The sequence below is a fragment of the Dermacentor variabilis genome, chromosome 7, assembly GCF_050947875.1.
Source record: "Dermacentor variabilis isolate Ectoservices chromosome 7, ASM5094787v1, whole genome shotgun sequence".
Taxonomy (NCBI): Eukaryota; Metazoa; Arthropoda; class Arachnida; order Ixodida; family Ixodidae; genus Dermacentor; species Dermacentor variabilis.
Genome location: NC_134574.1, coordinates 140,160,865 through 140,184,947, shown reverse-complemented (window position 1 = coordinate 140,184,947; position 24,083 = coordinate 140,160,865). Strand labels below are relative to the sequence as shown.

General features: G+C 48.0%; 1 protein-coding gene and 1 pseudogene across 1 annotated transcript in view; one reads left to right on the top strand and one right to left on the bottom strand.

The window, feature by feature from the left end:
- Positions 1-24,083, top strand: part of LOC142587172 (uncharacterized) — a 47,488-nt gene that overhangs the window by 15,320 nt on the left and 8,085 nt on the right. The window contains exons 4-8 of the mRNA XM_075698058.1: positions 4,203-4,350; positions 9,028-9,149; positions 12,586-12,706; positions 16,419-16,589; positions 22,560-22,685. Of these exons, the coding sequence (XP_075554173.1) occupies positions 4,203-4,350; positions 9,028-9,149; positions 12,586-12,706; positions 16,419-16,589; positions 22,560-22,685 (688 nt within the window). The remainder of the gene's footprint in view (positions 1-4,202; positions 4,351-9,027; positions 9,150-12,585; positions 12,707-16,418; positions 16,590-22,559; positions 22,686-24,083) is intronic.
- LOC142589115 (U2 spliceosomal RNA) lies at positions 13,509-13,635 on the bottom strand (annotated as a pseudogene).

Below are 24,083 nucleotides of genomic sequence, written 5' to 3'. Positions count from 1 at the left end.
CATATGCGTGGCATTCACATATGACATTATCGACATGTCATGCCATGTATGTCAGAAAATGATTAGCATGTGGATACCATGGTGTGTATGTCAAGTCACGACATGATTCCCATGAATGTCACTACATGCAGGCACGCATTCACGGCACGACGTTATCTCGTGACAAAAACCTACGCCAGCCTAGGGAAGACCAACTCGTTAACCAGTTTGGGCCGATGACTACATGCTCGTTTTGGTGATGGTCGCTGTGTCATAACTGCAGCTTCGGAATCCGACTCTCACTAGAACCAAGTTGCACGCGTCACACGATCCCGGCATCTCAGCAGCAGAACACCGGGTGGTGGTTCCATCCGCTGCAACAGCGATTGAAAAGTTCGGCAGCATGTTGCACGCCTGTAGCGCGTGAAGGAGAAAGTCTGGCGCACGCTTGTTAATGCATTAAGTAATACGAGCAGAGAGGTCAGGCTTGTAGCCAGACATAACAAGCCACAACGTGAAGTTACACGCGTGGTTGATCCCCTCAACGACACATGGGAGCACTTAATGGACTACGTAATGGTGCAACATGTTTGCCGCCAATAAGTGTTACACATGTGTAACACAAGTCGAACACAATTACGTGGCATCATCTCAGCAGGACAAAGCAGCACTCGCGGTCGAACACCTTGCTCCCGCCGCTTCGCACGTCGCACCTCGTTTCTCGCTTAGCGTGCATCCTCGGCGGTCGGGTACTTCCGAGGCCCACCGCGCAATCCGTTGGGCCAGCCTCCTCCATCGCCGTCTCTCTCGCTTCGCAGTCGACTGTCGCCACAACCGCCGCCGCGTGACGTCAGAGACTCAACTGTTTTTCTCTCTGCGCGCGCCGCTCGTTCTGATCTCCCCCCGCCGCTCGCGTGGAGGTCACGTGGTTTTAAAGCGAAAGTTTTACTGGCCGCGAGCTTGCGATTTAGCCGTGGCGGTGCTACGAGGAGGCACATTACGTCACAACGCGTGCCTCGCCGCGAACTTGCGATTTCGCCGTGGCGGTGCTCCGAGGAGGCACATGATGTCACAGCGCGTTCCTCATCGTTGCGGTCGCCTCCGCACGCTTCGCCAGCTGCGTCGCATGCCTGATAACATGCCGGAGGATTGAAAAGGAGAGCTCGCGTGCGCTGCAACCACACTTGAGGCGGCAGTATTGACGGCGACAATTCTGGTAAGCAGGAGGAAGCCTGGAATCAACATCGGAACGAGAAGAAGAGAAAACGAATCGCCCAGGACACAGACGAACAGCGGGCCGAACGACTGGCTAAACGCCGCAACATAGCTAGACAACCAGACTAACCGGGATTTGCAATCAGGATTAACCAAGGCTTACCATGCTATGCCTTAGCTTTCGCTACGTATATACTGGCATAGCCGAGCTAAGGCACTGCCATTTTTTTGTACCACTCTACTAGACGCCGTGTTTTTTTCACGGTCATCGTGAAACGAACCACTTAAGGCTTTGGCAAGTAAGTCTCCTACGAGCGTTGATTTCCGAGCGCCGAGGCACCGCCTCCTCGTATCACCTGAAGCTCACACGGACTTTCGCGGCCCATCTGCTTTTGACAGGCCGCTTAATCAAGCAAGACCTGCTCTTTCCTGCCTGGTGCACGTAGTGTCCGAGTACTGCAACGCTGCATCGAATTCCACAGTGGCAGTGTCAAAAATGCTAGGCCAAGGAGAGCAGCCGCACGATGCCGCTCCTTCGAATGGATGTAAAAGGACACGTGTACTTCTATAGCGAAACTATGGTTGCGCTACAGTTCTGCCGTCAAGTCACCCGCATGGGTCTTACAAGTGATACCACGTGCTGCCGTCAATGAACATTTAGTTTCTGCGTTTCTTACCCATCTCGCACCTCCGCGGGCTGGCTCGCATCAGTTTGTCCCTTCGAGAAAGTCGTGCGATCGTCGGTACCGTCGTCGACGTGTGGCTGTCGTCACACACTCACGCACTGGCGTTAATTTTAGTACACTGTACTCGAGTAGCACAAATGCTGCACCTACACAAATAGATAAGTCAACCAGGTAACGCTTTACAGAAACCCAAGACAACGCGGCATAGCCAGCTGCACGCAAAATCTTTCGCATAACGTCGATTTCCGCAGTGCGTGGGATCCACACAATTTTTCTTCCGGCGAAATTTGTATTGGCTCACAACTGGCGTCGTTGTGATCACGCAAAAAAAAACACTGTTGCTTCCAGAGCAGAGCACCTGCGGAGAAAGGCGGCTTGATGAGTTGACAGCTGCGCCGGCGCCGGAGCGTGAGTGATTAGCAAGGATTCCAGCTGCATAGGCGCGCGCTCACGCAACGTGCGCAACCAATCGGAGCCGTTTCGCTGCAGCCGTGGAGGGGAAATGGTAGGAAAGGGTAACGCGCGCTGCGCCGGCTTCGTTTCCCTTCATTTCAGTCTTTGAAAACGAATGGGACGGCCACGCGTTGTGCGTTTCCTCGAGGAAAGGGCAGCGTTCGACTAGTGGCGGTGAGAGCTCGCCCGTGAAAGGGCTCGCTGTCGGCGCGCCGATCCAACCGTTAGAGCCGCCCGAGCCCAGGCGATGTGACAGCAACGAGAAGGTCCCGAGCTGAGGGAGCGGGAGGCCGAAGCAATCCGGCACCGTTAACTGAGAGTTAGTTAACCGTGACGAAGGTCAGGTGCACGCAGGAAAAGCTCCGCTTACCGCCACTTTCCGGTAGGGGAAACGTTTGTCTTTTTTTGTTGCTGCTTTAGTGATCGAGATAGATCGACCTTGCTGCTGCTCTCCTACCCAATAGCTTTCATCTACGACGACACTACCATCATTACTCTCCTTAGTTTATAATGAAATAAAAGCAAGAATTACATTGCAAGAAATGCACGTAATCAAGAGCACCATTTCTTAGAGAAAGCAAACCTTTGTATGACTACACTCGCAGGGTATTGGGCTTGGTTCATCTACCTTTCTCAGTCTTTCGCAGAGCTTATAAGTACAGCTTAGTATTTCGCTATTTCCGGGATTGGCCCACTCTGTAGTGTGGCGTGGACTGCGGGTGGCGTCTTATATAGCAAAGGGAACCGATGCAGGAGACAGTATAATGTGCGAGCACGTGACTAGGACTTTCGCGTTCTTGCCGTCTTCAGTGGCAGGAACGTAATCTCTATGGCTTAAGAGGGTGCTCGCAATATAATCAAGTGCATGACATTTCTTAAACCACTTGCATAGCATATATGTATATATCTTGAGCACGGACGATTGAGAGACAAGCGCGTTGTTTTCGCCGAGGTATCCCAGTGGCTATTGAATTGCTCTACTGTTCTCGAGGTCAGACGTTTGGTTCCGGCCGCGGTGGCCGCACTCCTGTGATGCTGGAATGAAAAAAAAGCTGGTATACCGTGCGTAGGGTGCACGTTAAAGAGCCACAGGTGGCTAAAGTTTCCAAGAGCCCCTCACTATATATATAGCGTACATCGTAATCACATCGCAATCTTGGAACTTAAAACCCCATAAATGTCACCGTTAAATCAATGCCCTTGGCCGTGTTGAGACGTAACAACGTCGTTAGTGCACTTCTGCCGAGCCAGCTTGGCTTTCAGCGAGCCCGCAAATGCCAAATATCTGTCGACGTAGCTCTCACAAGAGTTCATTTATCCGTAATTTGACACTTCAACTGAGTTATTTTTCGAGATAGGGCTTACATCTGCTCGAATACACTAGCAGCCTAAGATAAGTTATTCAAAATTTCGTTAATGTGACTCCGTAGACTACGCACGTAACTGTACCAACTTCCACGACCTTCCAAGCATGTCGGAGGTGCTTCTAAGCAATATAGGTGTCTCGTCTGGTCAGTCCTTTCTTGCCTTGTCACCCTCTCTCTCATTTCTTGCAACCACTTGCAACTAGAACACGTACAACACCGACGAATGGTGAAATGTACACCCCAGCCACGAAGAATATAGCAATGGGCTCTGTGTTTATGCGGTTGAGCTTTGCACCACCAACCGACGCCACCAATCTGGGCGCTCACGTTCACGCCCCTGCTCATCCAGCAAACCGCCCGCGCTTGCCGGAGTACCGCGCACTAAAATTATTGTGGCATGCAACCGTAGAATGGTCAATATCGCTCACCCAAACTGGCTTTGGACGATGTCTGGTAACGCTGCCTTTCGTGCGAGCTTAACCTTTGTCTCGTTCGTCTGCAGGTACCTCACTGAACCGAAATTGAAGTCGGCCGATGATCATCTCAACGAGCTGCAGAGCAGCGGTAACATTAAGAGCTACGGCATTCTTAACCACCTCACGAAAGCGGATGAAACGAACAAGGTGCATTCACAAAAAGCCGCTTTAAAGGTGAGTGCGAAACTCGCTGAGTGGGCGCCGACATCGCACCACCCATCTCAAGCCAAAGTGGGACTGGGCTTTGGCTTTGGCCAGTACGCAGTTGCTAAGCTTGCCATAGCCGGAAGTCTCAGCAGTTTGGAGCGATAATGTATTCTTCCGAAACCGTGTATTCTTTAATTTCGCAGTTATATGTTTGGTATGAAAAAGAAATTGAAAGTTAAACCACCTGGTTCGTTTCTTCATTTTTAATTTCGCGCCTAAATGTCAACGCTTGACGCGAGTGGCGTCAGGCATTCAATGTGTATTCTCGTAGTTTAGCTGTGGTTGCGCAGCAAACGTTTCTTTTTAAACTTTGAAATACAGCATAGTACGTTTTTACCGATAACAAGTTATCCAACCCGAGCAGACAGCGCCGAAGGTAATCACGTCACGATGTGCTGGTGTGCAAAAAAAAAAAAAAAGAAACTGCAAGCTGGCTTTGTCACCCGTGCCTCGCTTACGCGCGTTTTCTTTCTGAACTTCCTGAGCCACTTCTCACAGAAAGAGCGGCCGACGTTTCTTTTCTGATTTTTTTTTTGTATTGCAGAGGCATAATTTACTATTTCTACTGAAACTGGTCTTTTTCGCTTTAGTGTGCCTTTATTTTCGGGTCATGCCTATTGCCAAATACACGTACAACCCCGCTTTGGGCGTCACTATGCCTACACTATCAAGTGGCTTGCGCACCGCGATGTCACGTCGGGATAACAATGTTCACAGAGAATAGTGGGTTATACGAAAATATTATAAATTTCAGTACAGTTGTAATACAGTGTGTTACAGAAGTTAAAAAGAAGAAACGATAGTAATAGTAGCTTAAACAGATGAAATCGCAAAGCAACGCGACAAAAAGGAAATATACAATTGACGCTCAAGTCGGGATTGGTGCGAATGACCATCCAGTTTTTTTCCTGAACGACTGAACAAGATACTGTATTATCAGGTAGTGAATTCCAGACATCTTTAGCGCCAGCAAAAAATAATAATAATAAAAGTGTTAATAAGAGCTGATGCTATGGTACGGAAGCCTTAATTTCGTCATCATCATCACTTTACTTTTATGTACGCTGCCATAACGCGAGCCATTCCCGGCGATCTCTAATTAATTCTGTCTTGCGCTAGCTGATTCCAACTAGCCCTTTTCTGTCTTCCTCGACTGCCGCTTAGTACGCATTCTGTAACTCTAATGCTGCACCGGTTATCTGCCCGCACGATCTAGCATGTTATAGTGATATGATAGCGCGGGCGGCTTTGGCGGCAGCGGCTTAACTTCTTCCTGTCTTTTAACGTTATGCCTAACATTTTTCGTCCCATCGCTTTCAGCGCGTTCCTTAACTTGTTCTCGAGCTTCGTTGTCAACATCCAAGAGCGCAGACATGCGCGCACCCCCACGCGCATTTCCCCGCTCTCCCACGTGCCCCCTCGCACAGCGTTACTGGCATGGCGCCTCCTCTCCTTGCTCCTCTCGCCGGTGATCACCGCTTTCCTGCGTCCACCGTGCACGGATCATGAGCCACCAAAGGCTTACGCCTTAAAATGCAGAAAGCCCGCCAGTGGACTGTCGCTGCGGCAGCATCGCTTCCCGATGCGCGCCACTAAGGGGCAGGTGTCCGCGCGGCGGTGCATGGTAGTCTCCCGATTACGAATCTAGTGGATTACTAGCCTTGGTGGAGCTTGTATATGTGAATGAATGAGAGTGAATAAAACTTGCAAGAAAAAAAATTGAAGGTCCCATCCAGTCTGTGAAGGTGGATTGCCAGCGAAGCTGTTACCATTCACTTAACCTATTCTAATATACGAGGAATGAAATGAGTACGCCGTCAAATGCCCTGTATAGCCATTTATTGCACCGCGACATTCACGACGGCTTTATGATCGCTGTGGTATATATACACTGAGGTTTCCGTGTCGACAGTTGCCGCGTTCTTCGCCGTGTGCGCGTGCGCTACGTGTGTCTTTTGCGCTAGATTGTCGATTTCTAGAAAGGCGAGTTTTCTGTGGACCGCCACGGAACATTTGCCTGCTGGTGGAGGTAAACAGCTTCGCAGTAAAAAACTTTCAAGGCAATCTCCTTCGCGTTGAGCCTCCTCAGTAGTGGGGCTCGGCGTACAATTTAAGATAATTTACACCCTTAAACGCTCAAAAGGGTGCAATTTCTCTACAACTCCCACCCTCTGGGTGTCATTGTATTAATCGCACCCTCGGGGTGGGAGTTATACATATTTACACCCTTTCTCACTTTTAAGGGTGTAAACTATTTTACAGTGCCGTAGTGCAATCGCGAGGGAAAGCCACGGGCACCGCTATTCAGCTTACACTCTAAAAAATTTTACACCCTTTGGGGCTTCTCCTGTCCCCAAACAATAATCGTCTACTGCCTTTCTTGCGTTTCCTCTCTTGAAAACTCGGCGCTCGCTACTTTCCTGTCGAGAATGCTGTGTCAAGCTAATAACGCGCAAGCCGTTCGTGACTAGGAAGTACCGGGCTCGCAGCGTTAAAGAAAGGAAATGCGGGCAAGAAAGATAATGATTATTGTTTGGGGAAAAAATACGACCCAAAGGGTGTAAACCTTTTTTTATGGTGTAGCCTTCAGAAATGACCAACACACAGGATACGCGTTAGCCGTAGGTGCAAGGCGCCGCAGACTGGCTCCAGTCCGCGCGATGCGGAAACAAATGGGGGCCAGCGGACGAAAGGGAAAATAAAAAATGAGTGCGTGCACTGATCTGTCCCGGCATTTCCAACCGCCATTGTCGCAGCTACTTGAGCGAAACCGCGCTGTTTACGTCTGGCATGTCATCACTACGAAGCCGATTGACCGTTAAAGTGCGATTGAGCAAGGTTTGAATGGTAAACGACGAACTTGAGTGTATACAACTCCTCATTGAATGCTTGCGGCAGTAGCGCCAATTCTCGAACGCGCACTTGAGCCCATTCTGGGACACAGGCAACTATAGGTCCTGCTATGTTACTCGCGCAAAGTGTATGCAGGAAGGCGAGTAGAAGCAGGCTAACTGCGCGGACGAGCCACCTAGGCGATGCGACCTCACCGCGCTACCTTCTCTTTAGCAGCGACACGTGTCCGAAGAAGTAGGAAGGACTTTTAATTCGATGGCAATTGCTTAGACACTCCAGGCGCATTTCTGCCGTTGTCGTCGGCGTCGCCGTGATGTCGAGCGTGAAGTCCACAGGCGATAACATCGTCGTCGCGCGCAGTGTGCTGTATGCGCGAGTGAAACCGTGCGAGGGTGAGCTGACAATGGCGGCCCAATCTAACGTGCACAAGAGAAGAAAGGGGGGTAGGAAGCGCGCCTTATACCGTCGGGCGCAAATCATTGGGGGCGGGGAGGGAAGGGAGCGGCGGGCGTTCCACTCCGGCAGCTGCTGTGTATGGCGCGGCCGCAGCGGGCCCTATCCTGAAAGCGATCTGCGATGGAGACAGAGTGCGCCGAGTGCTGATAGCTTCGTGTGCACTGTGTTTTTTGCCGCATAGGTCGCGTTGAAGCGAAAGGCAGCACGAAGGTCATTTTGCTCGCTGCTGTTGCCGCGCTTCCTCGCTCTAGCGACCTGACAGTGACTTTTCCGCCGTCATCGAGTGAGATGTGTTCATGTTTGCAAGTTAGTGAGCTAGCGCATGATTACAAATTTACGCGGCCGATAAAACCACTATCCTATAAGTTGGCCCTAAAGTTTTGTTTCAAGAAAATGCATCACAGAGATGCTACCTGCACTACAGTTGCAATACCATGCATGAACTGCGAGATACGACGCTAAAGTAGTCCTTAAATCACTATTTATTTTCAACGGTAAACATTATTAATATCACTGGAATGAACTGTGAAATAACGAATTCATGCTGCGTTGCGTCGTTTCTGTAAATGTTGCTATCTCGATCATTTCTCTGCTTAAGATGCTTCCTCACGCAGGAGTAATCCTGCTGCAGAGAAGAAACGCGGCCTCTGCCAACGCGAGCTTCACGCCCGCATGGTCAACGTTTTGACAACCAACGATGTCCGCACCTTTTACTTCCAGCTGGCTCCTTTCATTAGCAAAACGCGCAGTATAATGCAACTTGCGCAATGCGTGGTAAAGCTATCTTCCGCATGTAACTAAAAGTTACATTCTTGGGTTTTGCGCGCCAAAAGCCATGATCTAATTATGGGGTATGCCTTTGTGGGGTGAATGTGGTTTAACTATTCCAGCGCCGGTTGCGCGCATACACGGGCGTTTCTGCATTTCGCCACCCCCCCCCCCCTTCTTCCATCAGAACATGGCTGCCATGGCCCGGTATAGCTCGATCACAGCAGGGTAACAGTATACATGATGTGCCAAGCATTCAGCGTGGGCACCGTCCGTTTCCCTTCCCTGCGCAAGGCCACGGGTAGTTTACTGGCGCTCATCGGACAGGCTGATGTCTGTGGTACAAACTTGACGCACTTCGGTGTCACTAGTGCGAACTGTAGGAATATTGGAACTCATGTTGAAGTTGAATTTATTTTCAAACACAAAGTATGAATGCACAATCGGGGGTTTTAAAGTAAGAACTGTCGGGGGGGTGGGATGGGGGAGGAGGACCTCCTAGCAGGCAACAAATGGGAGTTTGTACAATTGTGGCAAAGTTCATCCTGTTCTGTCCTGTTACCACAGGAACTCTCGAAAAGGACCGCGCAGGACCCAGACCGCATTACCGTCATCGCATTTGGATCCATCGACTACAGCAAGGCGAATTACATGAATGACTTCAAGAAAGAGTTCGAGAAAGTTGTCAAGTGGGTCAATGGCATTCTTCCACGCAATGCGGAACTAGACTTTTTTTAAATATATAATCCTAGGTGCTCGTATATCAAATGTTTTTTTTTTAGCGGCACGAGCACCGAGCGACATTCTTGTTTCTTGCACAGCACTGGCCGTTCACCTCCCGAGACGACCGTGGACGAAATTCAAGATAAACCAGAAAAAGAAATGAGAAAAAGAAATAGAACAATATAGTACAGCGCAAAATTCGTGGATTTCGTTATATACATGATATCGGAGCGTAAGTTTAGTCGAGAGATGAGTTACTGAAGTCTCTGGAAAAATTTGAATTATTTAGAAATCACTGATTACAGCACACCAAAGCACAGTATCTTAGACTTCAGGGACCCGCGGTGTGAGGAAAACTTCCGCGAAATTACGGGAAACCCGGAAGTAGAAAGCGGTACTAATGTCGTCACTAATAACGTCGCACCCAAAAAGGTGGCATTACATTTAACCGGCTAATTCTTTTACTTTTCTTAACGAAGCGCCGTTCCTTACCATGATGACACGTATGAAACGTTACGTCAAGCTCTGCAGCTCAACTAAATTACCCTCGGAAAAGGCGCATAAATAATTTTTATTGTATTGTTTCAGCTCTTCGTTTTCAGTGCGAACCGCTTTATGCCTGCGAAGCATAGAAAAAGAGCTCTAGCGTTCGGCAATGGATTTTGTAACACGCACACTGAGGATGATTTTCTCGAAACCGGTGCCGTACTCAGATGTCGCTCCAAGTTGATATGCATTAAAACTCGCAAAATGCAGTATGTGTTGTAAGCATTGAATCTAGAACGTTAGAAGTAAAATTTGCTTAAATATTTGTTGCTCATCTTCATTTCTCGTGTAAGTGCCGCCTCGTTCAATCCAGCTCGAAGACTATACATATAAGAAAATATGAGATGAGTTTCATATGAAAGTATTATGAGTTTTGAGAGCACAGCCATTAGACTTTCTGATGAGTTTCTTTCGAATATTCTGATGTATTCCTAATGTCATTCTAAAACATATTGGCCACCGTCTTTCTGTTGAATTCTTGATTAGTTTGTTTCTTGTGAGCGTGAAATGTCTTCCTAATGTGCGCTTCAAAGCAGTTTTCTGGTGACTTTCTCATGTCTTCCTAATGAATATCTAATGGGCTTATTTATTACACTGCTGTTGCTCATAGCACTGCTATAAGGAAATTGGCCACCACGTGTGGTAACATTTTCTGATGTGTCCCAATGGCGGTCAGACCTTATTTAAAGATGTTACCTGTGCGTGACTGTCTTTGGTGCTTGATACATGCAGCCTGTATGCATGTATGTATGTCCAGCGCGGATGCAGCACTTTTGACAACATCTACGTGGGCCCGTACATATGCTGCATGTTAGACATTACTCAACGAAATAAATTTAAAAAAATATTTATTGGGCATATGAATGCTTCCTTACATGCAGAAGGAGGTTAAATGAAAGGAAAACACAGTATCAGTCTAGTTACATATGTGATATTTTCCTTTCATTTAATCTCGCTACTTATCATTAAGGAGAGGCTGTTCTTGAGGTGTGGGATCGTCGTCTTGAAGTGAGCGCATGAGTACCCTGCATGGTAGAAAGGACAGAAAATTAACAAAACTTGGCAATTAACCACAGAAATATACGCTGTATCACTTGCTGCAGAACGATCTGGAGATGTTATAGCTAGTTCTGCGAAAAATTTATGTTACGTCGGTTCACACATATTTGTTGAGGAACCAATGTGTGGCCTATGGGTGCAGCAGTAACTACAGTAAGCAGAAATTGCTCTTGGCTGTGAGTCGCGGGATCGAATCCCGGCCACGGCGGCCGCATTTCGATGGGGGCGAAATGCGAAAACACCCGTGTGCTTAGATTTAGGTGCACGTTAAAGAACCCCAGGTGGTCAAAATTTCCGGAGTCCTCCACTACGGCGTGCCTCATAATCAGAAAGTGGTTTTGGCACGTAAAACCCCAAATATTATTATTATTATGCTCTTGGCTGTGCCAACGTGCAATGTCGATAAGCTGTGGCGTGTGTACATGTTGTGAACTACTTCGGCTGTATCGGTTCCTACTTGACAAAGGACACCAGTCTGTGGACTGCTAGCGTGAATTGGAAAATCTTCTATCTGATTACTTGGGATGGAAATGAGCATAGGAGTGCTCGTGTGCGGGCAAGCCAATGCATCCTTGAGACATCCAAGTGCCAGTTGTTATAGAATATTTGAATCAGCTACTGGCATAGTTCTCGTACATTTCAAGCCTACTGTCGTACCTGTGTTGGCCGCCGGTATGATGGCATATATCCCAATTAAGAAATACCCCACACCATGTCTAGGTTTTTTTATCGTTTACACCCGAGCGCTGTTTCAGAGGGAGGGCACAAGTTGAACAACAAATGCATAGAAGCATGATAAACAAACTTGCATAAAAAGAACTTAATAATTAAGTATGGTGACTTGTATACCATGTCATTAGAGAGTATTCCTCTTTGTCATGCAATCATAATGAGCGTTGACTCACACACGTCCCATTTTTAGATGTGGTATTCCTCACTGATATGTTGTATCAATCGGTTGCCATAGGCGAACAAAACAGTTGAACAATCTAAATCCAGTGCACAGCTTGTCGTGTCAATGCATGTTCAAATGCGACGATCACACTGGTCCTTTAGTGAATTATGGTGCTGCCCTAGGCACATGCTGAGGCACCGGCTAGTCTGCATGCCCGATATACAAAGGACCAAATATGCACGTGATCGAAAGAATAGACTACACTACCCCTGACAGATACGATACAAATTTTATGTATCTTTAACTAAGCAAGCCTCCAATGCCTGGGTGCCTTTGTCAATTCACTTGTGGACTGCTATGCACATGTATTTCCCGCAATAATAATGTAGGCAGCATATGCACAACAGTTCGCAACTGAATTGAGAAAGGCAAGGAGGCAAGCGAGGCTTGCTTGGTTAATGATAGCACCAAATTTGTCCAGTACGTGTCAGAGGCAGTGTACTGTATTCCTTTCACATGTGGTCAAATGTACATAGGGCAGACTGGCTGGTGCCTAAATATGTACCTATGAGATCACCATAGTTCGCTCAAAAGACCATTATGCTCGTCAGACTTGCCCAAACATATCCGCAACGGGGCTTCAGGCCGGATTAGGATTGTTTATCTGTTTTCATCCATGGTAGTAAATTGGCAAGATAAATCAGTCAGGCACACCACATAAATAACAATAAGTGTGAGCAATTACCCTCCTATGAGCTTTTAGTTTACATTCTTTATGGCCTGGCTCTAAAATTACCGCGTGACGCTGCCTCCTCGTGTTGTTCCTTCCTCTGTGTTTGTGCTCGCCCTTTGATTACGTAGACGATGCAATAGCAATGAACGTTGGCGTGTTTTCTCTGCAGCGAGTTCGACGTTGACATTGTGATCGCCATATCCTCGGTGAGTACGATGGAAAACAGTGACTCCTGCTTCGCAGTACCGCCAACTGTCTACATCAGCCCGAACGCTAGGTTCCCAAGCCTGGTGAGTTTTCGCCGCGCAAAAGAACGCATTCACGTGCGACACGAAGTTGAATGGCGAGCGTCGACTGCTTCAGGGACAAAGGCGTAGCGAGGGCGTTTTCTGCGTGTCGGCGACGAGACTGCAGCTACTCAAGTAGTGCTGTCTTAAAAGTATAGTGTGGTAGCTTTCCATTTATTTTTTTTTAACGACAACGCTTTCAGCAGAATGACTGCTACTTAATGTATTATACGAGTTGCGCACGTAAGGATGTGGATTTATGCATTACTCGCGCTCTTTTTTTTTGGGCTTCCAATAGGCGAGGTACACAACTTCATTTGTCGCGAGGGTGTCAAGTGATGCGTTGTGGCCACGCGGCCGTGTCACCGAGATCGTCCGGTGATAAATAGTTTCACATTGTGGACGCGTTTCATGTAACAATGGTGTCCTGTATTGCGACACGTGGGTATACGAGACCTCGTGCAAGATCGAGTTACGCGACGCATACCACTTTCCTACACATGTGACGCAATACATTCGTGATTACTAAGGACAATTCTCTCTAGCGTTCGTACAGCGTTGCCTTGTATGTATGACTAGGCGTATGGACAAGACTAGCGGGCGTCTTTTGTTGTTCCTGCTTTGTCGTCACCGGATATAGCCGCACCTACGCTCAGACGAGATGCAGACGCTATTCTCCGTATGCCCCATTTTTTTTTATCCGCGAAGCTGGTTACCTCTAGCCCCTGTGTGCATGCCCCGCATGCGTTCCCAATGGGGTGGGAGGGGGGGTAGAGGCCCGGCTTACGTCTGCATAGGTGACAGGTATGCGTGCGCTGATCCCGGAGATAGTGCAACACCGGGCCGACTCGCGGCGGAGCGGAAGCAGGCTTCAAGCACTCCACCAACTTCCAAAAATAAGTTAATATTTTGGGTCCAAATATAGAAACAATACATAGCCTACAAAATGCACTTAGTGTAGCCAGTTGTCCATCTTGCTGTTTGTTTTGAACGCTGTTGTACGAATAATGAGAGAGGGAAGCAGTGGCGACGGTGCCTGTGCGCGTTGCTTGCGCTTATGTGGTTATAACCTCACGCGCGTCGGAGGTGCCAGCGTGGCTGCGGCAGCGGTTGCGGCAAATGCACGGGAGGTGCGCTGACCGCGCCGGCACTTGTGTCGGAGTAGTGTGGGGCCGCATTAAAAAAAAAGTATGATTTCATAATGTATGCAGCCCACATGCGCGGCATAAACAGCTTCGCTGACAGTCGGTCCCCATCTGAATGTTTCGGCCCCAAGATCCTTTTTTTTTTGTGCCACAATATATTGTATTGCCAGGAAGTGTGGCGGCGCATTTTCTTCAAGGCACATAGCAGCGGTTGCATCCCTTTAAATTACGTATGTGCAAACGTTGGCGAAGTCGTAACGGTGTCTCCAAAATATTCCGAATCCGTCTCGGCGAAAGCGGAGGCCGCTGTAAGGAAGTGCAGATCGGGATGGCAGGAACCGATAGTCTCGCCAAATCTCGTGTCCCTGTCGCACCTCGAAAACGCCTTTGGACGGCATGTTCGCTCTAGCGGTCTATGCTGGCGCTGTGGTGCCTTACTCTACACAGCCTTTTAGTGCAACGCCTTTCGCTGTAAATATAAAGTGCGAACTGTAGACTCCTTTTTGGGAGCCGCTGGGAAGTCTCCTGCTCTTTCCATCTTTGGCTTAATCCTCTATAGAGCTCTCTGCGACCCTTTGTGAATTACGTTCGCGCTGCTGCGACAGGCGAACAGTAAACGCAGATAATAGAGAATCAGAGCTAACGTGCCGTTCTGTGAAACGCGAGGACCAAGTGCGCAGGTGTGTATCGGAAATGATTTTTTTTCTTGTCTAGAGGTGTGCCAGCACGAAATTTCGAGCACGAATAGAATAGCGATTGCAATTATGTCCCTATTCGATTCGAGTATTTGTTATTTGAATTTGTAATGTGTTCGTTTGCGTCCCAAGGTTCGAGGCTCCGAACCCTTCGGGCTTTTCCGAGGACGCGAGATCGATCCACGTGATGACTGTGCCAAACAGTTTAGCTGCAAGAGAGCCGCTGCTGAAGCGCGTATAAGCATCGGTTTCTCGCATTTCACATCCATCGAAACACGGCCGCCATGGCCGGGATTCGACCCCGCGACCTCGTGCTCAGCAGCCGAACATCCTATTGTCGCTGAGCAACCACGGCGGGTACATCAGTTTCTGTGCGGACGTGCAGGGCCGATAACTTCTGCTGAATAATCATCAGTTATTGGATGAAAATTGTCGTCCTGCGAATAGAATAGTTGCTGCTATTGGGTCTGAATATGTATGAAGACATGGAGTCCCGTACGGGAAACCGTGCTCCCTTGCATATATTGGGGGCGTACCCCGTGCAATACAGGACTAAAGAACGCTTCCATTTCACGCAAGCTTCGCGACCGCCTGCTACTCGTCACTGTGGAATATAATGGCGGCATGCAGTGGCGTTATATCAACTGAATTAACACAGCAAGCTGGGCGAGTTCGTACAAAGGAATTAAGTACACGATACCTATCGTGTACTTCCTTTTGTCATTCATCCAGATTGCGCTGTCCACCCCCTAGGAATACGTTATATCAACGCAACCTGATAAAATGAAGCAGCGATTTTTCGTTGCATAGGTGGCCTCCGTCACGCGTCCTCCTTTTATGGGCAGCCCGTTTCAAAGTCTAGCTTGCCCGCAGTCTTCCCACTTCACGAACGTAGGATTGTAACAGCGTCCGTTGACGCGAAGTTTTGTAACCGAGTGTTTAGCGATCAAACCTTAGCGACGACTCGTTCGTAGTCGTCTATGTGACTGCCGTTGTCCCTCGGCGTGCTATGTGAAGCCGATAGCACGCACACGAGCCACCTCTCTTGCCGCAGAGCAAGGAACTTCTTTGAAAGCAAGAAATTACGCTTTGCCGAAGGTTAAGCAGTGTGCCCACTTCCAGCCGGCGACAGACAATCCTTAACAGTAAATGAAAAAAAAAAGAAGTTAGAGAAAATACGAAGAATTCGCAGGTCGCCTTTACGCGTCTGGCGCACGGAAGCTGCCCGGCGCCACCCTCACGTCAAACTCTGCCACCAGGGGAAAGCAGGGCGCTGCGCGTTCCTCTGACGAGGGCTTCTTCCTTCTCGTATTTGCCGCGCCCCCTCCCCGCGTCAAAGCGCGTCTTCCTCCGTAGTGTATATATATACCTATAGGCAAGGTCATCTTACGAGGAAACGCACGCACGCAGATTTCTCTAGAAACACGCGCATGCGCACAGGAGTCCGCGCAAGTACGAGAAAGCGGCTCTCGAGTGTCCCTACATGCATGGCTCCCTGCCACTATTAAACACTTCTGGAAACGTTCATTCGCGCAGTGAAGAGACGCGGTGCACGCACCCTGTAAAGTCGTAACGTTACCAGGTGGCGCTGCCTTCTTAGAAAAGACGGAAGCGCCACCTGAAAGCGTCACGGGGAAGAGAAATATTCCTGTTCGCCTATCGCTGCAGGCAACCGCCTTTTCCCGATTTATTCTGTACGTAATAAATGAGCATACTGCATTCAAAGATTGCATGTTGAGTAATGTGCTTCAGTATATTACACGCATCCGCCGTTAGATCACGGTTAAGCCAGCGACGTCTGGTCGTAAAAGTTGTAGGCTAACTTTATGCAGCCTTTTTGTACAAATTTGCGCCTCTGTCTATGGTTTCGTGCAGGCTAGCCATTGGGAATTGATAAGCAACAAAATGTCGTACAAGAACGATGCGCTGGTGGGCCTCTCTTTCGAGATGGCAACGATGTTGTACGTGCTCAAAGCCAATATCACCAAAATCAACGATGCCCCCTACGCACCGTGCAGATATTGGGGCATTACTTCAAGATCTGCGGTGAGTAATTCGTTCTCCGGTATTTGGTCAATCGTGCAAGCGAGCATGACTTTAGAAACGATAAATGCACAATGGTGAGGAATAATTATTCATTCCTAAATAACCTCATCCCAATGTGAAATGGATGCTCGTATACAGGGGGCTTTGTAATGTCACAGAAGATGCGAAACCGTAAGGCCGACAGTTACGCAACCTTGATAAGTTTCCTGCATCAACTCGACAAGCCGTCACTGATATTATAGCGTTTGCGGAAATCGATAAGAAAATTCAGAGTTCACGCAAATGACTCTAGATACGCCAAGGTGCATTTGCACACAGAAAGCGCCATGCCCTTCTCGCGTTATTTTCACTCCTTGTCGTACTTTTGCATCACCTTTTGCATCTTTCGTACGCCCGTAGGTTCGGGTACCAAAACTTTGGGTACACAAAATATAATACTCCCTAATGTTAAGTGGTGCTTCTAAGCCGTGTTATATATGACCTGCGCTGGCGTCAAGCATTATTTTTTTAGTTCTTATTTTCGTCACGATATGATTTGTGCTTATCGAAAATTGCGCTGAGCGAAAGAAAGAAATGTTAGGAAAAAGGCAAGGCAGATAGAACGGAGAGCACAGGCGTTTATTCGTTCCCAGCGTATGTGAGACCATGCACATTGTTTAGATGAGTTTGATGAGAACCATCCTAGAATCGTTGATGCAATGCGTAGGCTTCTGCATGCTTTATGAATACCTCTAAGCTCGTCCTCCTGCTTATAGAATTTGTCGAGGGGTCAAATACATTCATAAGTGCATTGCCATTGCCAAAGTTGCTGCGAACGAATTCTTGAACGGTACGCACTGTCAAGACAAGTAAAATGTGTATTTTTTCCGTAAAAGAATGTACTAGTATGTCTAAAAAATTGTGCCCGAAAAAACTGATATCAATGCTTCCACGTTTTATGTCTAATTATTAAGAATCTATCAGACGAACTTTAGAACTATATCAGTTTGAAACCAGAAAAATAGTGTATCGCGCTGATTTAAAAAAAATGTAAAGGCCCTCAAATGAGCAAGTAGAAGACAAACATTTCAATGAAACTTTGTTAACCTCCCTGCCTTTGTCTCATTTGCATCTCTCTCTCGCTGTTATTCAAGAACCTTGTTTACCTTTCTGTACATATGCAACGACCAGGAAATAACCTCAATGATGCTGTCCTTTGTTACAATGTATTACGCAGGAGCAGCTCTCACTGATCGTGTATTGCGAGTAATTGCACCGCAATAAGGTCGCAACGGAGAGCACATATAAAAAGGAGTTCTGCAAGATATACGAGGGCGAGTCAATTGAAAGTGAGCCGATGTGAATATGTGACAAACGGGGTACTTTATTTAAAAGTAGTCTCCGTGAGCATTTAGACGTCTGTCCCACTGGGTACCTATTCGCGTGATTCCCGTCTCATAAAACTCCTTCGGTTGCTGCTTCAAAAAGTCTGTTTCTTTCACGTCATCCTCTTACACTAATCTGGTTCCATTGAGCTGCTTTTTTTTTCATATGCTGCAAAATGTGGAAGTCGCTAGGCGACAGGTCTGGGCAGTATGACGGATATTGCAACGTTTCCCACTTGGACTTGGCCAGTTTTTTGTTAACGACATGAACGACGTGGGAACGGGCATTGTCGTGGAGTCAGTTGACCCCTTTCCACAATTTTCCACGGGGTTTGCTCTAGATTGTAACACGCTGCCGATCCGACGTATAACAATATCGGAAACGATTGATAGTTACTCCAGGTTGAGCAAGCTCGATAAATTATGGCCCCAGGCGATCGAAAAGCGAAGTGGACAGCTTTCCGGCAGAAATGACGGCTTTTGATTTCCTTGGGGTGGTGAATTCACATGTTTCCACTGTAAGCTCTGCCGTCATGTTTCAGGCTCGTAGTAGCGGCGCCATGATTCATCCCCGGTCACACTTTCAGACAAGAAGTCTTCACTCTCATTGTGATACCGGATCAGATGAGTCAAGACAGCGCCGAACTTCTCTGTCTTCTGGCAGTGGTTAAAAATCTTGGGCATCCATTGTGCACACAAGAACCGATAACCGAGATATCCGTGAATTATGGTGTGACCCGAACCGTGACTGATGTTCGCACGCCCTGCCAATTTACAGATGCTTATACTCCGTTCTTGTCTAATCAGTCTGCAATTGTGTTGGCGGTGATGGCACGATGGCTTTGGCCCGGTCTTGGATCGTCTTTGCTACTTTCACGTCCTTCTTTGAACCGTTTACTCCAACGCTTCACAGTGGTCAATCAAATGCAAGGTTCAACGTACACGGAAGCCATACGAAGACTACATGGAGTATACATGGAGATACAATGGAATACACAAATGCGAAGATACAGCTTGATAAAGGGCAAAAAGTGTCCCTGGAAACAAAGTTCACATCACGTATACACAAAGCCTCCGCCACAAGATATTCAAATATACGTATAAGTTTCGAATAAATATTCGTATCTAAGAAAAAAGTCACTGTATAGGGCAAACACGTTGCGCAACCACAGATTCGGAGATCCCAGCCCCCCCCCCCTTCCCTCCACTCCCCATCATGTATCGCGCGTGATAGGAGGCGGTGCGCTTCCTCCACGCTTTTCTCCCCTGCGCACACAAGACTGAGCCACCATCGTCGGCTCACTCATGCCACGCCCCTCCTACGCTGTCACTCGCACATGCAGCACGCGGCGCGCGGTCACAATGTTATCGCCCTCAGAAAGTCTATACGGAACATGAGGGCGACGGCGACGGCAGGAATGCGCCTTGAGTGTCTATATAATTGTTACCGCGGTAATATCCGGCAGCTGAAGCATACCGTGGCTCATTACTTTCCGGGGGGGGAGGGGTATGAAGTGCCATAAGCTTCTCCCCTCCCCCCTCCAGCTACGCCCCGGCTCTACAGATACATGTCTACAGAGGTGTGATACCGCTTTCTGTAGCTGATATAGAGAGTTGAAAATTTAACTGTTGCGTTTTTGAGCTCAGGTGTCTCACTGTCCATGTTACATCACGCATCTTCACGCCTGGATGGTATGGCAGCGTAAACTACGCCACAGACTTCTGCCACCTTACAAAATAACAGCCCAGTCTGTTCCTTTCGAGTAGCTGCATATTAACGATTTTCACCGCCTGCGATTGACCCATACTCTTTAAAACTTTGCCCACACACGCTACATAACATGGAACATTTCATGGAACATAACACTTCGTCCTCCTCGGGCCACACGTAGAAATCCATGCGTGTAATACTTGTGTAGATTAGCAGGATGCGTTGTTGGGCAAGTTGGTTCATCGTATTTGGAAAAATTAGATGCGCTTTGAAGACGATCACAAGGAAGAAGACGGGACAGGCGCAAACTAACAACTGAGGTTTATTCGAGTTAAACACTTAATTGTCAGTTCATGCGAGCGCAGGTACATCAGGGTATCAGCAGCAGATAAGAGGGGAAAAAACACAATCAGAGAAAAGCCAATGGCGGGGCTCAGCTAATCATATCTTCTACGAAACGTGCCCCCCCTCTTGTAAAGTATGATCGATGTGTCACTGATGCATGCTCGTCCCTTCTTTTTTATTTAGTATCCCTCAAGAAATTCCCGTGCTTTTTCGTTACTGCACTTACGCAAGATCTTAACCTGGTTGAGCAGAGGCCTGCATTTATGATCTAGGAAATGCATGGGTAAATGACGTTGCTCCCGGTCTTTAATAGACCTTTCGTGTTCACGGATTCGCACGTTCAAACAACGGCCCGTCTGGCCTATGTAGGTTTTGCCACATGTCAGGGGAATCTATAAATAACGCCAACTTGGCAATCTACATTGGGGTTCGCGTGTTTCACGGCACAGCCACCTCGCTTCTTTCTGGCGTGGAGTCTCCCAATGCGGGCACAAAGGTGACTCAGCTTGCAGGGAGCTGAAAAAACGAGTGGGACACCGTGCTTGGTTGCTACCTTATTTAGTTTGTGTGCAGTTCTATGAACATAAGGGATTACGACTGGCTTGGTAGCTTTGTTGGCAACATCAGTGTCTACTTTTTGAGGCGCTTTTAGCTTATTTTCGAGAGATTCGACAACTGCCAGCACAACCACATCAGTGAAGCCAGCCTCGTTCAGCCTAGAAATTTGCATGTCGAAGCTGGCCTGCATTGCATGTGTACATGACTTTTTCAGAGATTGCTCGATAATCTGTTTAGCAATGGCCCTTTTGGTGATTTTTGAGTGAGCGGAATCATAGGGTAACAGCTGCTTTTGTGTGCGGGGGCAGAAACAGCAACAAACTTGCTCTTTACTAAAGGTAAGTTTGAGGTAAAGGAAGTGCAGAATGTTATTGACAGGGAGCTCATGTGTAAAGATTAGACCTAAGGCATTATACTCAGAGATTTGAAATGTCTGCAATGGCATCGTCATACATAGAATGATTTCGTTCCTTCAGCAACACAAGAAAATCGTCAACATACCTAAAAACATGTACTACTTTGTCTTTGTCAAGGACACCAAACAAGGTGCGGTCAATACTCGATAAAAAGACGTTGCATGAAACTGCTGCCGCGCACGACCCAATACACTCTCCCTGTCGCTGGAATAAGGTTTGGTTGTCAAAGGTGATAAAAGTAGCGCTGAGATAAAATTCCAAAAGTGCCAGGAAACTGTCTACCGAGATGCCTGCCGAGTTTTGGAAACCTATGACATCGTTAGCTTCAATGCAGCTGCGCATTGATTAAAAGAGTGGCTGGGGAGGTATGGAGTAGAAGGAATCTTCAACATCAACGGAGAACCCAAATCCGATTGAGTCAACTGTCTGCAGAAGCAAAATAACATCTTCAGAATTCTTAGTGGCAAAGGGATCATCAATTTGCAACATGTTCAAGTGCTTCTGCAGAAAGATACTAATTTTGTGTTGCCATGTGCCTTTCTCGCCAGCAATGGCTCTGAAGGGCACATCAACCTTGATACCGCTTTCAAGTGGTGCAATAAGCAATTCGCTACGGTTGGCTTCAACTGAGTTCCGCACAATGAAGTCCTCACCGCTCTCGGTTTACTCAGATTCCTTTCAAATATTGCGCATTACTGCTACAGGGGCGTAGCCAGGAGGGGGGCGGGGCTTATGGGCCCCCTCCCCCAAAAGGTTTTCATTGTGTGATGCACAGCCCACCAAAACAACCCCCGGCGCCGCAAGTCATGCTGGATTTTGTCTAGAATGTCTTTCAGGCTAGAAAACACTTTTCAGCGCGAACATTGCAAAATCATGCTGGATTTCGCGGCAACGCCCATGCACCGGGAGTCGCATATTGAAACGCAGGGAGCCCCGTCCGAGCTCAATGTTTCAAGGGCGTTTTGATTTTTGTTTCCAGGGATTTCATGGCCTTTACTTTCTTCAAATCAGCGCCATGCACTACTTCGCTGCTTTCAAACTAATATAGTTCTAAAGCTCACTTACACTTTCTTTACTAATTAAGTAGACAGAAAACATGGAAGCATTGATATTACTTAGTTCGGGTACAAATTTTGAGACATATTAGTATATTATTTTATGAAAAAAACACACATTTTACTTGTCTTCACAGTGCCTCGCGTTCAAGAATCCGTTTCCAGCATCTTTGGCAATGGCAATGCAGTTACTATTAATGTATTTGATCCCTCGACAAACTCGATAAGGAGGCGCTCTGTTCCTTTATCTGTTTCTTTATCTGTTTCCATTGTACGGTGCGCTGCACCAGTTCCAGAATGCAATACCAACTCGCCCAATCCTCAATCCTAGTGATGATAAGGTCAAGCTGCAACGTGAGCAGCCTCGCCCCCCCCCCCCTGAAACGAAATTTCTGGCTACGCGACTATACCGCTGTATCCCGCTTTAAAAGCACTGCATAAGGTCACGTACTGCAATGACATTTTATAACCAACGCTCATCGGCCATGGCCGATTCTTTCAAAACTGCCGTTGTGTTTCAGATTTGTGGCCGATCGCGGTCCCCTACCTCCATAGAGGGCACCTTCTACACTTACGGGTCATTCGCCTCCTCCGTCACAAAGTCGGACATCGCCTTGGGTGAATATCTCGCATCAGGTCAAACAAAGGTAGGTCAAATTTCCAGAGTGGAATTATATAGGATTCAAAGATGCCTGAGTGCTCCTTATGCTTCCCGGCAGCTGCAGCGTATGTAACCGTAATGTTTACCAGGAAACGCTGGCGGCGAACGTTAGGCACGAAGGGGGCCTTTCTGGTAGAGACGCGGCTCTTGAGAGGGCGGCCATGCGGTGGAAGGGAGCGCGATCTGGAGGTGTTCCAAGGAACCGGGCGCGCACCGCTCCGTGGCTTCCAAGATATTGCTACATGAAGGAAGAAGCTACGGTGTATCCACAGATGGCTTTTAATGGCGAAGCCAACAAGCGTATAGGAGCGATAAAACTAAGCTCTTCGTCATCTCCAAGGCCACCAAGGCCACCATCAGCGTCCTCTTCTTCCCACATTACAGACTGTGTCATCACCGCCGTCGGAAACGGCTGACGTGGCTGATGTCAGAGAGGTGAAGGCACGGTGGCATCCAGTGGAGGCACTTGATATGTGACAGGGCTCACCTGGCGAAGGATGCGGTAAGGGCCGTAGTATCGCGAGAGGAGTTTCTCCGAAGGAACAACACGCCGAGTTGGAGACCAAAGTAGCACAAGTGCACCTGGTTCGCACTCCACGTCGTGATGACGCTGGTCGTAACGGCACTTCTAGCGTGTCTGTGAAGCAGAATGACCAATGCGGGCCATTTGGCGTGCTTGGGTCGATGTGGCTGTGACATCCCGAGTGCACTCTGTCGGCGAGCAGAGTGTGGTCGAAAGGAGAATCTCGAAAGGTAAAGTCGGCTCTCGGCCGAAGAGGAGATAGAAGGGTGAGTAGCCAGCTGTGTCGTGGCTCGAGGAATTGTAAGCGAACTTGACAAATGGTAGAGCAGCGTCCCACTGGTCATATTCGTAGGTAACATGCATTGCTAGCATGCCAGTTAATGTGCGGTTCAGGCGTTCGGTAGTTCGGTAAGAACGTTTGTTTGAGGATGGTAAGCGGTAGTAAGCTTGTGTTTGGTAGCACATGATCGAAGCAAGTGTTCTATGACTTTGGCAAGAATGTCTCTTCTGCGATCGACCAGAAGATGTCGAGGTGCACTGGGGTGTAAGATAACGTCGTGAAGCGAGAAGTCGGCGACGTCTATAGCGCAACTGGTCGGTAGGGCTCTAGTAGTCTCATAGCGGGTTGCTTAGTCCGTAGCGACGGCAATCCACCTATTTCCGTCATTTGATATAAGGAATGGTCCGAGAAGGTTCAACGCCAAAGGGAAACAAAGGGTCGGTCGGTATATCCAAAGGCTGCAGCAGACCAGCAGGTTGCATCGCTGGCCTTTTGCGGCGTTGACACGACTCAAAGGCTGCAACATAGCGTCGGACGGAGCGGTTTAGACGGGGCCAGAAAAACCATCGCCGAGCCAAAAA